This window comes from Ogataea haglerorum (assembly GCF_019207285.1).
Source record: "Ogataea haglerorum isolate 81-453-3 chromosome Unknown 81-453-3_NODE_6_length_583072_cov_95.821986, whole genome shotgun sequence".
Taxonomy (NCBI): domain Eukaryota; kingdom Fungi; phylum Ascomycota; class Pichiomycetes; order Pichiales; family Pichiaceae; genus Ogataea; species Ogataea haglerorum.
The window spans coordinates 194988-207753 of record NW_025065156.1 but is presented as its reverse complement, the minus strand read 5'-3'; the positions used below and the strand labels follow the sequence as shown (position 1 = coordinate 207753).

Genomic DNA, 12766 nt, shown 5'->3' with positions numbered 1-12766 from the left:
CAGCAGCAGGCGCGCCTGGACCAGCTCCATGCTGTCCTCCGTGAAGAGTCCGACGCGCGAGAACTCGCGGTGGAGCACCTCGTAGACGTCGGGCGAGCAGCGCGGGTTGTAGCGGGCGCCGACCAGCAGCACGCCGAGCAGCTGGCACAGCGTGCGGCAGGGGAACGAGAGCGTTGCGAGGAAGAGGCCGACGCTGTGCGTGAGCTCGAAGGCGTCCAGAAACGGCTCGTGCGAGCAGAATTCAGCCGTTTCGGCGTACAGCCGCAGGCCCTCGGTGATGAAGCGCTGGGTCTCGGCCTTGTCGCCGAACAGCAGCGGGAAGTCGAGGTAGTGTTCCTTGATGGGCTCCTCGCGGCTTGGCACAAGCCTGCCGGCCATCTGGCCGACGCGGTGGGCGGACGTGATGCCGTAGTAGCGCTCCGAGAGCGAGCCGGGCGAGGCGGAGTCCGCGAGGCCTGGCGTGCGGATCGGCGCGTTTCTGAAGGTCGACGGGTACTTGCAGGCGACGCCGCGCTTTGCGCAGGTCGAGCAGGTCGGGTGGGTCTTGTCGCACCTGGTTTTTCGCTGTTTGCACGCGAGGCACGAGAGACGGGTTACCATGAAGTCCGAAATAAAAAAATAAAATTAATCAGCTGCCGGCAAAACGCCGCGGAGAAACAACCGCTACGGCTGGGTGTAGGACCGCACAACGGACTCCAGCAGCCGCCGGTAGACCGACACAAACTGGTTGTAGTACACCATCTTGTGCTCGAACACGCGGTAGATCTCGCTCGTGGCCAGCACGGGCCCGTTCTTGCCGTGCTGCGCAAGGTTCAGTGCCGCAAACAGCATGAAGAACTTGAGCAGGTCGCTGCTCCGCACCAGCAGCATGATGTCCGTCTCCTTGAAGATGTCGATCAGCTTCTCGCACTCGTTGTCGAGGTCCTGGATCAGCTTCGGGTCCAGCGTCGTCAGGTACGCTCGCCGGTACAGCATCACCTTGGAGAAGCGGTAGGTGATGACGATCATGGGCCCCACGGTGTCCTGCTCGAGCAGGTGCTTCCAGTCGTTGAACGACGACTTGAGGTCCTTGAGCGACGTCTCGAGCGGCTCCTTGAACTGCAGCGCGTTGTACAGCGTGAGCAGGATCGAGAGCTGGCTGACGATGCGGCCGTCGAAGCTCGACGCGGACGGGATGTCCAGGATGTTGCGGCACTGGTCGAGCCGCAGCGTGTCGATCAGGCACGGCCGGCCAGACAGGATGCAGTAGCACAGGTGCGTGAGCGCGAGCTGGTTCCAGAGCCGGAAGCTCTCGATGCGGTCCGGGTGCATCTTGAAGCGGTCCGACAGCAGGTTCAGGTCCATCTCGCGCGTGATGTAGTGCAGCAGCGCGTAGCCCGACAGGAACCAGCCGTCGAAGTAGAAGGCCTGGTACGAGAGCGAGATGGAAAACAGCGCAATCAGCAGGAACGCCTGGATCTGGTACTTTGTCTGCGGGACGACGAGGAGCGACGCCGAGAGCAGCCGCTGGATCGTGTGCAGCAGCGAGCGCGCGAGCACGTCCATGTTCTGCGGCAGGAGGCCGCGGTAGAAGCGCAGCCCCAGCAGGCACAGCACGGCGAGCAGCAGCGGGCACTGCGTGCGCAGCTCGCTGACGTAGTTGTGCGGCACGGCGTAGATGCCGCCCCAGAAGCCGTAGAAGTCGACGGCGAGCCGCACGAGCTCGCTGGCGAGCGACTCGGACAGCAGGCCGCTGGCGACGACGTCGGCGTCGGCGGGGTGCGAGAGCACGAGCGGCCAGATCCCGTGGGCCAATTCCTTGTTGAAGGGGATCTGGGTCATGTCGCCGGCGCGTCGCACGTCCCGGAACGGCGTGACGTCGAAGTAGAGCTTGTCGAGCAAGTTTGACGCCTCGGGCTGGTTGTCGAGCTCCTGGTCGACCATCTCGGCGGCGCGGCGCACGCCCAGCAGCAGGTCGACCTTGCTGAGCACCTCGTCGAGTTTCTGCGCGACGGAGGAGTTTTCTGTCGAGGAAACGGCGTTCTGCGAGATGAGCGAGTCCGTCAGGTTGACGTCGGCGAGCGAGCACCGGATGCCCAGGTTGGTGCAGCGGAAACACGTCTGGCCGTTGTTGAGGTAGTGGCAGCGTGTTTTGGAGCGGCGGCACTGCGAGCACGCGAGCGCGGCGCGGCGCACGTGGAACTTGGGCGTCCTGTTTGGTGAGCTTTTTTTCATACGAGTACAGATTTTTTTAATATTTAGTGAACCCGTCGGTCAATATGGCGAGATATTTTTCACCATCCACACTTGCCACGGCGTCGATTTGCGGCAGGTTCTGCCACTTGAAGTTTTTGCGGCGGTCCACCACGATCTGCCCGAGCGCGATGTCCGACTTGGTCTCGACCAGACAGTCGACTTTCTCGGTTTTCATGATGGACTCGTCGATGGCGTATGCCACCGCCAGCGAGTCGATAAGGGCGCAGTAGTCGCCGAAGCCGCGGCGTCTGAGCCACGCGAGCACGCCGAGCACAAACATCGCCGCCGGAGAGTCCGACTTGGCCAGCTTGTCCTGGTACTTCTGCGTCATCGCGATGCACGGCTGACAGAATATGTCCATGCCGATGGCAGTCAGGTTGAACTTGGCCCCCCACACAAGCTCAGCTGCCTCCGGGTCCACGTAGATATTCCACTCGCTCACTGGGTTGTCGCCCGTGGCATGTAGCGCCTCTGACGGCGAGAATCCAAACGAGCCCCCGATGATGATCACTTTCTCCACCTTCCGCGGCAGCTCGGGGTCCTTGATCAGGGCAAGCGCCAGGTTCGTCAAGGGGCCCAGACAAACGATGCTGATGTCGCCTGCGTGCTCGTTGACCGTGTCAACGATCAGGTCGCTTGCCACGGCGACGCTCTTCCCGGTAGCGTCCCACGGCTCGGTGGAGAGCTCGGGCATGCCCAGGTCGCCGAGCCCGTCGGACCCGTGCGAAAACGGGTCGCGCGGGTATTTGCGCACCAGAGGCTTTTCAGGGCCTTGTCCGATGGGCACGTCCAGCCGGTTGACCATAGACAGCACCTTCTTGAGGTTCTGGGTGCAGGAACTGGCCCGGAGGTTGCCCGACACGGTGGTGATCGCCCGGACGTCCAAGTTTCCCGGCGCAAGCGCCAGCAGCAGTGCGCTGGCGTCGTCGATGCCCGGATCGCAGTCTATAACAACCTTTCTCATAAGAAGAGAGATAAATGTTTAGCCGGCTAAAATCTTGCGAATACTAGCTGGGTATCCGACGGAGATACCGACGGCCTTTTTTTGTTTTTTTTTCCTTTAGGGTGAAACATTTTTTTATATTTATCGCATCATTTTCTATTGCTTGGTTATTTTTTAAATATGTCAAAGATAATGGGCACCAGGAGTGTTAATAGTACCAAGCTCATGGCCATCGCGCTAGCGTGCGCCATCATCAACGGGTGCACCATGGGCGTGGACCAGAGCATGATGACCAACCTCAACATGATCGACCAGTATCTGGAATTTTTCGACCTGGACTCCAACATGGAGGGGCTTTTTTCCGCCGCCATCAACATCGGCTCTGTTTTCGGAGGTTTTTTTGCTGCTCAGCTGATCGATATTCGCCGCGTGGGGCGTAAGGGGGGCATGTTCATCGCTGCGGTGCTGACGTTTCTGGGCGTGGGCTTGCAGACCGGGGCCCGCAACAGGGCCATGTTCGTCATTGGCCGCATAATTATCGGCGTGGCCGTCACCATCAACGCGGTGAGCGCCCCCACGTACGTTGCCGAGATGGTCAAACCGCAGCACCGCGGTCTGTTCGCCGGTATGTACATGGCCAGCTGGTATCTGGCGGCGATAATTACCACCGGCATTTCGCTCGGTACTTACACCGAAAATTCCAGTTGGGCCTGGAGAGGCATCTCGCTGTGGCAGATCGCGCCGTCCGTGCTGTGTCTGCCGCTGCTGGCGTTCATCCCAGAGACGCCGCGGTTCCTCGTTTACACCGACCGCGAAGACGAGGCCCTGCAAATTCTGAAAAACTACCACGGCAACGGCGAGGAGACTCCGCTGGTGGCGCTCGAGTTCGAGGAAATCAAGCAGGTCTTGCGCTACGAGAAGGAGAACAAGATCGGCTGGGTGGCCATGCTGAAGACCAGAGGCAACCGCTGGAGACTGTGGATCATTTTCTGGATGGGCGTGGCCTCGCAGCTCACCGGAAGCAACATCGTGGGCACCTATCTGGGGCTGTTCCTCGAGAACGCCGGCTACACGTCCACGAGACGGCAGATCGTGCTGAACCTCGGTCTGCAGATCTCGAACCTGTTCTTTGCGTGCGCCGGCTCGTACTTGACCGAAGGGCTTGGCCGGGTGTTCATCCTGCTGTGGTCCACGGTGCTCATGGGCGTGTGTCTGTTCATCATGGGAGCAGTCCAGAAGTACTACGCGGACGGAACCAACGTCAACGCCACCAACGCGCTGATCTTCATGGTGTTCCTGTTCAGCGGCACGTACTCGTTCAGCTACACGCCGCTGTGCGTGTCGTACCCGGTCGAAATTGTCAACTACAGTATCCGGACGAAGGGCATGGCGTTCTCGCAGGTCGTCACGTTCGGGTTCGGCTTCTTCAACCAGTACGTGATCCCGATCGCGCTCGACCACATCTCGTGGAAGTACTACATGATCAACGGCGTGTACAATCTTGCGCAGGCGGTGATTATCTGGTGGACGTTTGTCGAGGTCAAGGGCCTGACGCTGGAGGAGATCGACAAGAAATTCGACGGCGAGGTGCACTACCGCCTGGACGACACCGTCGCAGAGGTCACGCAGCTCGAGAGACTCGACACGGAGAAAAATTAAGCAGCGCCCCGGCGGCCCGTTGCGATTAATTTTGCTTTTTACGTATGGACTTTTCAGATAAGACTTTCACTTCCTCAGACGTGGTAGGTGCGAGGCGTGGTCGAGTGGTGCGCCCGCTGTGCCGCCCATGCGGCACTCGCACGTGACAGGGCTTATCTCTAGGGTCCTGCGACGCCAGGCGTATGTAATATTTTTCTAGGCAGCTGATTTTGGGCAATGGCGCCATCCAGGGCTCGCTCCCGATAAGCCTCCCTCGCGGAGACTTCCCAAAGTTCTGCGCAGACGGCTGCACGTCAGCCATGACAGTCTCGTTAAATGCCGTAGCTGCTATCAGCCGCGAAGCTCTTATCTGCAAGCTCTTATCTGCAAGCTCTTATCTCTGCAGCGCACATTATATGTCCTGGATTAAACGCATATATACCACCGTTTCGCTTTCCTCCTGACCACCAACCAATGTCTGAAGCCCCGGAAAAAACCAGTGCTGACGGTAGCAAGTCCAACTTCCTCTTCACCGTGGAGGTGGCGTCCGAGAAAGAGCAGTGCACAGAGGTCCACCGCGGTCTCAAGAGCAGACACGTCCAGCTGATCGCGCTCGGTGGAGCCATCGGCACGGGTATCTTCGTCGGTACCGGCTCGACGCTGGCGACGTGCGGACCTGCAGGCCTGCTGGTCGGCTATCTGATTCTGTCTTTCTTCGTGTGGTGCATCATGAACCAGCTCGGCGAAATGGTGTCGTTTATCCCGATATCCGGCCAGTCCACGATGCACGCTCTGTGCGAGCGCTACACGGGCAACAAGTCGTTTGCGTTTGCTGCCGGCCTGAACCTCTACTACGCCCAGGCGCTGATTGCGCCCTCAGAAATGACCGCCGCTGCTTTTGTGATCCAGTACTGGACCGACGCCAACGTGGCCATCTTCATCTCGATCTTCTGGGTCTCGTGCGTGGTGCTCAACTTCTGTGCGGTGAAGTTCTTCGGCGAGGTCGAGTTCTGGATCTCGTCCATCAAGATCATCACCATCATCGGCCTGATTATCGTGGGAATCGTCATTTTCTTCGGCGGAGCGCCTGCCTCGCACGGCGTGCTCGGTTTCCACTACTGGAAACACCCAGGCGCCTTTGTTGAGCACCTTGCTCCCGGCAACACCGGCAAGTTCCTCGCGTGCTGGACAGGAATCGTCAAGAGCGCGTTTGCTTTCGTTCTCAGCCCGGAGCTGATCACCGCGTGTGCCGCCGAGGCCGAGGCCCCAAGGTCGAACCTGCCAAAGGCCTGCAAGAGGTTCATCTACAGACTCGCCTTCTTCTACGTCGTCGGCGTGATTGTGGTCGGCGTTATCGTTGGCTCGAACGACCCACGGCTCATGGACGCCGTCAACTCGGGAGCCAGCAGTGCCGCCGGCTCGCCGTACGTGATCGGCATCCAGAACGCCGGAATCAAGGTGCTCAACCACATCGTCAACGCCGCCATCCTCACGTCGGCGTACTCGTGCGGTAACTCGCAGTTTTTCGCCGCTACCAGAAGCTTGCACTCGCTGGCCTGCAACGGAGAGGTGCCGGCTATCTTCGCCCGCTGCACCAGAAACGGCGTGCCAATCTACTCGGTCGCTCTCACAGGAGCCATCGCCCTGCTCGCGTTCCTCAACTGCTCCAACTCGTCCGCCAAAGTGTTCACCTGGCTCACCAACATCTGCACGATTTCCGGCTTCATCTCGTGGATTTTCGTGTCGCTCACCTACCTCCACTTCAGAAAGGCCATTGCGTACCACGGCCTCGACGACAAGATCGTGTTCAGACCGCCATTGCAGAAAGCTGGGGCCTACCTCTGCGCGGGCTTCTTTATTGTCATCACCATCACCAACGGTTACGGTGTGTTTTTCGACTTTAATGCCGCCGACTTTTTCGCCGCATACATCACGCTGCCTATTGTGGTTGTGCTCTATGTGGGACACATGCTGTGGTTCAGAAACTTCAAGCTCTTCGCTCCACCGGAGGAGATCGATTGTATTTCTGGCCTTGAGCAGATCGAGAAGGAGGCCGCCGAGTACGTGCCGCCACAGCCAAAGAACTTTCTGGAGAGAATCTGGTTCTACATCGCGTAAATATGTTATCTTCGATAATCAGCAGTCGCCGTTTTCCATGCGTGTGCTTATGTAACCTTGCGTCTGCAGCCAACTCCAGCACAACGAGGCCGCCGCAGCTAGCGGAACAAGTCTCAAGCTGTTGAGAGGCAGAAGTTTGGCTCCTGCGCACAGCCCAGTGTTCAAGCGTGCCACGTACCGCCAGCATGGTCAGGTCCTTGGCCCCGTCTCTTGTGTACATCGTACTTTAGCGGATGCGACAGATAGCTCTGTAGGACGGCAGCAGTTATCCCTGTATTCGAGCGCGTACTCCGGCAGATAGCCACCCTTCTTGTATTTAAGCTCTGCCAGCTCCTCGGAAGGTGTGGCTCCCGCAACTTGCTTACTGGAGAGCTCCACCAGGCTTCTTTCGAGAAGGCCAGTGAGCCAAGACAACCCAGCTGTCCACCTGCAAGCTGCTGCTCGCAAAGACAGAGTCGATGTCCCCTCGTTTCCTGGAACTAATGGCAGACATGCGATGGGGATAGGGGCTTTGGCTACGACGAGCTCTTTGATTCTTTTGATTTTAGGAGCTAAAGCGTTTCGGCGACGACAGTTCCTGCCATCGGTTTTGAGAGCTCATAGTCATCAATGGTCAGCAGTAGGCCAGACTCGCGCAAACAATGGCTTTGTAGGTGACTGGCGTTGGGCGGGGGGAAGAGAACCCAAATGTGTGCTTTTACTGACGATTTGGATTAATTCCTGCGTTTTTCCGTTGTGGCCACGGTTGTGGAGTGGTAGCCAAGTTCGCGGTGTTGGCAAGTTAGGCGGGTGACTTGTAATCGCGGGGCGAAGGCGTTTCGCGAAACGTGTGCAGCAGCTCGTGCCAAGGATTCTCAAAGAGCCCGCTGTGATGGACAGGAGACGAGCTAGGCCCGGCAATGTTTCTGGCCATTCTGCTGGCATCTCGAGTCAAATAATCAACCAGGTTTTCAATAACCTGGGCCCCACGTAAAGCCGGTCGGATCAGTTGCGAAAACGAGGTCAGCGCGGCCACAAGCTGTCGGGCCACCCCAACAGCTTTTTCCTGTGTACAAATGGCGTGCTCGTTGAAGAACGCGTCTACCAGAAGAAACACCGCTGCCGATACCGTCATGTCGGCCATAAACCACGGCTTTTTATATGCTATGGGGGTGTCCGGAGACAGGTAGATGCGGACGAGCTGGTCAGCATGCGCAAAGCACCGGCGATGGTATTTCTGGAGCCACTCAGATTTGGTTATGCAGGAGGCGATTTTGCAGCAAATGGCAAGTTTCTCGTACAGCAGAATGTACCTGATTATAAATCTGATATAACGCGACGACATGCTAGAGGAAAATTGGTCGAGGTCGGACACCTGCTCCATCTCGAGCTCGTGCAGCTCTGCCTCTGCAGTTATAAGTTGGTCGAGCGATGGGGATGGGTTACAGTAGTATTGTTTTTTGATGAGTGCAATCCGCGCGTTGAACAGATGGTAGTAGCTGTGCTCGTTGATTTTCTTAGCGCTAATATATTTGTCAGGCAGTGGCGTGGAGAAGCTGTTCAGGGGGATGGAAGAGAGGCGGAACTCCGAGTCGTGCCAGTCGATAATAACCAGCGACCACCAGCACAAGATCTTGATCCTGTCGTCCGAGGCAGACATCTTGTCCAGCTCCAGCTGCCGTGCGTGGTAGCACATAACTTTGAGCAAACAATTCTGCAGGTTGTAACCGCCCAGCATCGGAGAACATAGTCTCAATAGGCAGAAACACTGTATAGACATCACATCCGGGTAGGTGAGAATCCGTCCTCGCATCAAACACTGGAAAGCACACGAGAAGAACATTTTGGGGAGCAGCCCCCACTCCTCGCTTGAACATTTTATTTCTTGCTGGAGACCATCATCAGAGTAGTATAGCCCAATGCACAACAACAGGTAATACTGGCACATAAAGAGATACTTGCGTTTGTCTTTCGAGTAGAAAGGTGCAATATGTGGTTCTGCTTCAGTTTCCCAGTGTTCGTTATATTCCGTCCAGAACTTGTCCCAATCTATCACGTTATACAAGAACGAGACGTTGCGTGCTTCCTGCAGTATTCTCTCCAAAACGTGCTTTTCTATGCCTTTGACCTTTCTGTAGTAGTAGCACCACACATCCTCGTATTCCGCTGTCAGCTCCTCGTTATTGGCCGGCAGCCAGTCCTCCGTGTCTGCAAGTCTTGTCTCCTCGCTTAGCCAGCCTAGAGAAATCTGTTTTGCAGACGCAATTGCCTGAACGTAATAACTCCAGCTATTATCCTCGATTGGCTCAATTTCAGGGGTTTGTGTGCTTTCATCGGAGTCTTGCTGGCTCCTGGCCTGCAAAATCAGTTCCTCTAGCTCGGCTACCTTATTCCTAAGTATTCTGTTTTCCTGCAGAACGTCTAACTCTTGATCTACCTGCTCCAATTCCGCGTCTGGGTCTCGAGTGCACAGGCTTGCCCGGTTGCGATCTATGCAGCGATTACATGGGATTTCAAAGTTACACTTTACCCTTCGCTTTCTGCAACTTGTACATGCTCTGGACTCCTTCTTTTGCCGTTTGCGACTCCCCTGGCCCTCTCCCGTAGACATAACTGATGGTTATTTTCGTTATCTATTTTTCATGCATATATTTTCCGAATCAAGTATAATTTCGAGGATCTCCGAACTCTGCTTGCGAGGCAGAGGACAGTCGCAGAGGGTGTGCAAGACAGGCTTCTAAACCAAGAGCCATTACTTTTTAACAGCAAAATCCTCATTTAAATAACCACGGCCATGCCCGCCTACGATAATCAAAGATAACGATTTTCAGAGATAACAGTTCCGATGAAAATTCAAAGGCTTCAATTTGCAAAAATAAAAGCTCCTCATGACTCCGAATAGGCAATACATGATGTCCCCCATGGAGCACGTGGAGAGTCCAATCTCTAAAGACAGGAACCTATCGTCTTCCCCCACGCAACTTTCATCACAGCGGCTACCACAAACTGTACCGGTACCCAAACCTCGTATTCTTGCAGAAATGATTCCCGAAACCGAATTATTTCAGAAACCTGACGGGGGTACAACAATAACTCCACATTTGTCTAGAGCAAAAAGATCCCGAGAAGCGGAAATGGTGACAGCAATGCGCAAGATCGAAAACGATCAAGACTACTTCTACACAAAGCTGAAACAGATCATGGAGCCTCCATCGCGACAAGAGTCGCCGCTACCTGAGTTATCACAACTTATGGATAGTCAAGGAAACTATCTACTGGAGCGAATTTACAGATCGCTAGATTTATATGGGACCCCCTCAAACTATACCGACGATGTGACGATCGTGAAGCACTTTTTCACCCGGCTACTGCCGTCGGTATCTTCAAGTTATAATCCATTGTGGCCAGGAGCTGCTATTCAATACTGCGACAAAACTATCGTCAGAAGTTGCTTTGTGTCTCTCGGTGCATTGCATCTTGCCGGCTGGGTCAACGACACGGGCACCAAACGTAAGCTACTGGAAAAAGGCGCTTTGAATATCAACAATACACTCGATTATCTTCTCCGCTTCATTCAAGACAATAATATCCATAACTCTCTCATGAACAGCAACTTCCAAGCCAACGATGCATCCCCAAACATCCTCAGCTCAAAAAAATCGGTCTTCTTCGTATGCTTCATGTTATACGTTCAGGTGCTATACGGCATCCTGGAGAATGGCCGCTCTGGGTTATCTAGAGTGTTTTTCAAGTTATTTGCCCAGCTGGTGGAACACAGCACATTCAACGTGGCACAGGAACTCAGCCAGGCTAACAAAACCCTATGTGTAAGCATGGCCTGGTGGGACACTGTTTCTGCTCTTGTTTCGCCGGATTGTCGCACACCATACTGTAATCCCCGCTGGTATAACCTGGATAGGGATATAGAAGAGCAGTCGGGGTGTCCAGGACAGCTATTTGTGTGCATGTCGAAGTTATGCCATCTTCGCAACGGAATCAAGCACAACAAGCTCCTGGGTACAGAGATCAGAAAACTCTACTGTGAGCTGCGCACAGAGTTGTCTGATTACAGAATGTACGTTTCCTATAACTTGCAACCGCCCAAGGCAAGCAAGTATTCCGATAAAAGTTATTACCTGATGAGACTCAAGATTGCCCAATGCTGGTCATTGGCCATACTGACAAAACTTCTAAGCACCGTGAGACCGCACAAGGAACACCGATCTATCATAGACCACATTGGATGGGAGTTCGCAGATGTGTACTCATCTCTGGACAAAACGTTGCCATTGGTAGCACACATGATATGGCCAGTTATGCAGATTGCCTGCGAACACAAAGAATTCATAACTTATCTGAAAGGAATTGAAGGAGTTTATAATTCTTCCAGCTTCTCTATGGTGGTCAATCTAGCGAATGCTGTCTGTTCCAGCGGAGAGTCGCTGGAAGAGATACTGGCGGGCAAAACATGGCTTGCGGCAGGGATAGATCTGCTACCTTTATAACTGCTTATAGGTCTTACAAATGTCACCCCAGAGCTTGATGCCCTCAACGATAGCAGTTTTGGATAAGAAACTGATGGATAGGCGTGCGGTCTGCGCTCCCCACCCACGAGAATCTCCCACAACTTCGAAGTGGTCTCCGTTGGCTAGGACAAGTCCTTGTTTAGCTGCCATCTCACATATAACTCGACAGTTATAACCATCCGGTAAAGTTATCCAAACAAAGTAGCCACCATTGCCACCATCCAGTCTGGTGCCCTTTGGCATGTATTTTTCAACAGCCTCTTTCAACGCCAGCGCCCTCTCAGAGTACACTTTGCAAAGTTTACTGACGATATCGTCCATTGCTCCCGTTTTCACCATTTCACCAATTATAACGCTGTTTGTGTGGGACGGAGCTCCACCAGAAATATTCGCTCCACCATAGTGTATCTGCATTACCAGCTTTGGAGACACCGTTTCTTGCCAGCCAACACGAAGTCCCGGGCCGGCCAGTTTCGAGAACGTTGCATTGGAAACGGTGTTGCCGTATCCTTCAGTGTCTGGCAAAGTCTGCTTGTCGCAATAAACGAGACGAGGAACTAATTTCTCACTCGTATAGTTGAGAACATCGTACACGTCGTCGCAAATAATCAAAACATCGTGTTTTCTGGCCAAGTCAATTAGTTTGTGTCTTGTAGAGAGCGTCAGAGTGCCTCCTCTAGGGTTTGAAAAAGTAGGCGTCAAATACAGAACGTATCTGTAGACCTTCTTTTGCATTTTCGAAGGGTGCTGGATGGCTTCCAAATCTTCTGGTCTTGGTGGCTTTATCTCTACGAGCGAGTCGTAATATTTCAGCTTGCTGGCAAACTCGTCCAAGTCCAACTGGCCGTTGGAAAGCTCTTCAATGCCCGTAAGCTTGCCCCCAAATCCAGCATCTATGAAAGTGGAATTGATGAGAAAATATGTAGGCGTTACCAAAAATGCTCTTCTGGTTATACCGTTATGCGGTGAGGTGGTTTGGGCAAGAATGTTCATAACTCCATAACTGGCGCCGTTAGTCAGATTGATGCAGTTTGCCTCAGAGCGCACATCCATCTCAAAGCAGCGGTTATTCCAGTCTGCAATCGCCTGTCTCACCTCCTCGTTTCCCAAGCCTAGACCGTATTGCAATGGGTGCCTGTTAGAAACGTCGTCGTAGCAGTGTTCATTTTCTATGACACGGTTATAAACGCTAGTCGTGGCGTCCAGCACCTCTCTTGTTGGCAGCAAGTACGGCGAAGGGTGTCCTCTAAAGAAGTTATACTTGGGTGGCATTTTAGGTGAAGGTACCATGAGACCATGGCACCCAAATATATACTTTTGCAGCGTC

General features: G+C 54.4%; 7 protein-coding genes across 7 annotated transcripts; 2 read left to right on the top strand and 5 right to left on the bottom strand.

Moving 5' to 3' along the window:
• Positions 1–28: 28 nt before the first annotated feature.
• Positions 29–1887, top strand: KL911_002422 (uncharacterized protein; the record flags this gene model as incomplete). The annotated part of the gene is made up of 2 exons (XM_043197490.1): positions 29–47; positions 113–1887. The coding sequence occupies 2 exons, from the start codon at positions 29–31 to the stop codon at positions 1885–1887; spliced, it is 1794 nt and encodes a 597-aa protein (XP_043054702.1).
• A 343-nt stretch (positions 1888–2230) lies between these two features.
• KL911_002421 (uncharacterized protein) lies at positions 2231–3199 on the bottom strand (the record flags this gene model as incomplete). Its single annotated transcript, XM_043197489.1, has 1 exon — positions 2231–3199. One exon carries the CDS (start codon positions 3197–3199, stop codon positions 2231–2233), a length of 969 nt encoding a protein of 322 aa, XP_043054701.1.
• A 216-nt stretch (positions 3200–3415) lies between these two features.
• On the bottom strand, positions 3416–5138 carry KL911_002420 (uncharacterized protein; the record flags this gene model as incomplete). The annotated part of the gene is made up of 2 exons (XM_043197488.1): positions 3416–4816; positions 4980–5138. 2 exons carry the CDS (start codon positions 5136–5138, stop codon positions 3416–3418), a joined length of 1560 nt encoding a protein of 519 aa, XP_043054700.1.
• Positions 5139–5692: 554 nt separating this feature from the next.
• KL911_002419 (uncharacterized protein) lies at positions 5693–7154 on the bottom strand (the record flags this gene model as incomplete). The annotated part of the gene is made up of 2 exons (XM_043197486.1): positions 5693–6810; positions 6881–7154. 2 exons carry the CDS (start codon positions 7152–7154, stop codon positions 5693–5695), a joined length of 1392 nt encoding a protein of 463 aa, XP_043054699.1.
• Positions 7155–7715: 561 nt separating this feature from the next.
• KL911_002418 (uncharacterized protein) lies at positions 7716–9524 on the bottom strand (the record flags this gene model as incomplete). Its single annotated transcript, XM_043197485.1, has 1 exon — positions 7716–9524. The coding sequence occupies one exon, from the start codon at positions 9522–9524 to the stop codon at positions 7716–7718; it is 1809 nt and encodes a 602-aa protein (XP_043054698.1).
• Positions 9525–9801: 277 nt separating this feature from the next.
• Positions 9802–11418, top strand: KL911_002417 (uncharacterized protein; the record flags this gene model as incomplete). The annotated part of the gene is made up of 1 exon (XM_043197484.1): positions 9802–11418. One exon carries the CDS (start codon positions 9802–9804, stop codon positions 11416–11418), a length of 1617 nt encoding a protein of 538 aa, XP_043054697.1.
• Positions 11419–11689: 271 nt separating this feature from the next.
• On the bottom strand, positions 11690–12711 carry KL911_002416 (uncharacterized protein; the record flags this gene model as incomplete). The annotated part of the gene is made up of 2 exons (XM_043197483.1): positions 11690–11716; positions 11872–12711. 2 exons carry the CDS (start codon positions 12709–12711, stop codon positions 11690–11692), a joined length of 867 nt encoding a protein of 288 aa, XP_043054696.1.
• Between the last annotated feature and the right edge of the window lie 55 nt (positions 12712–12766).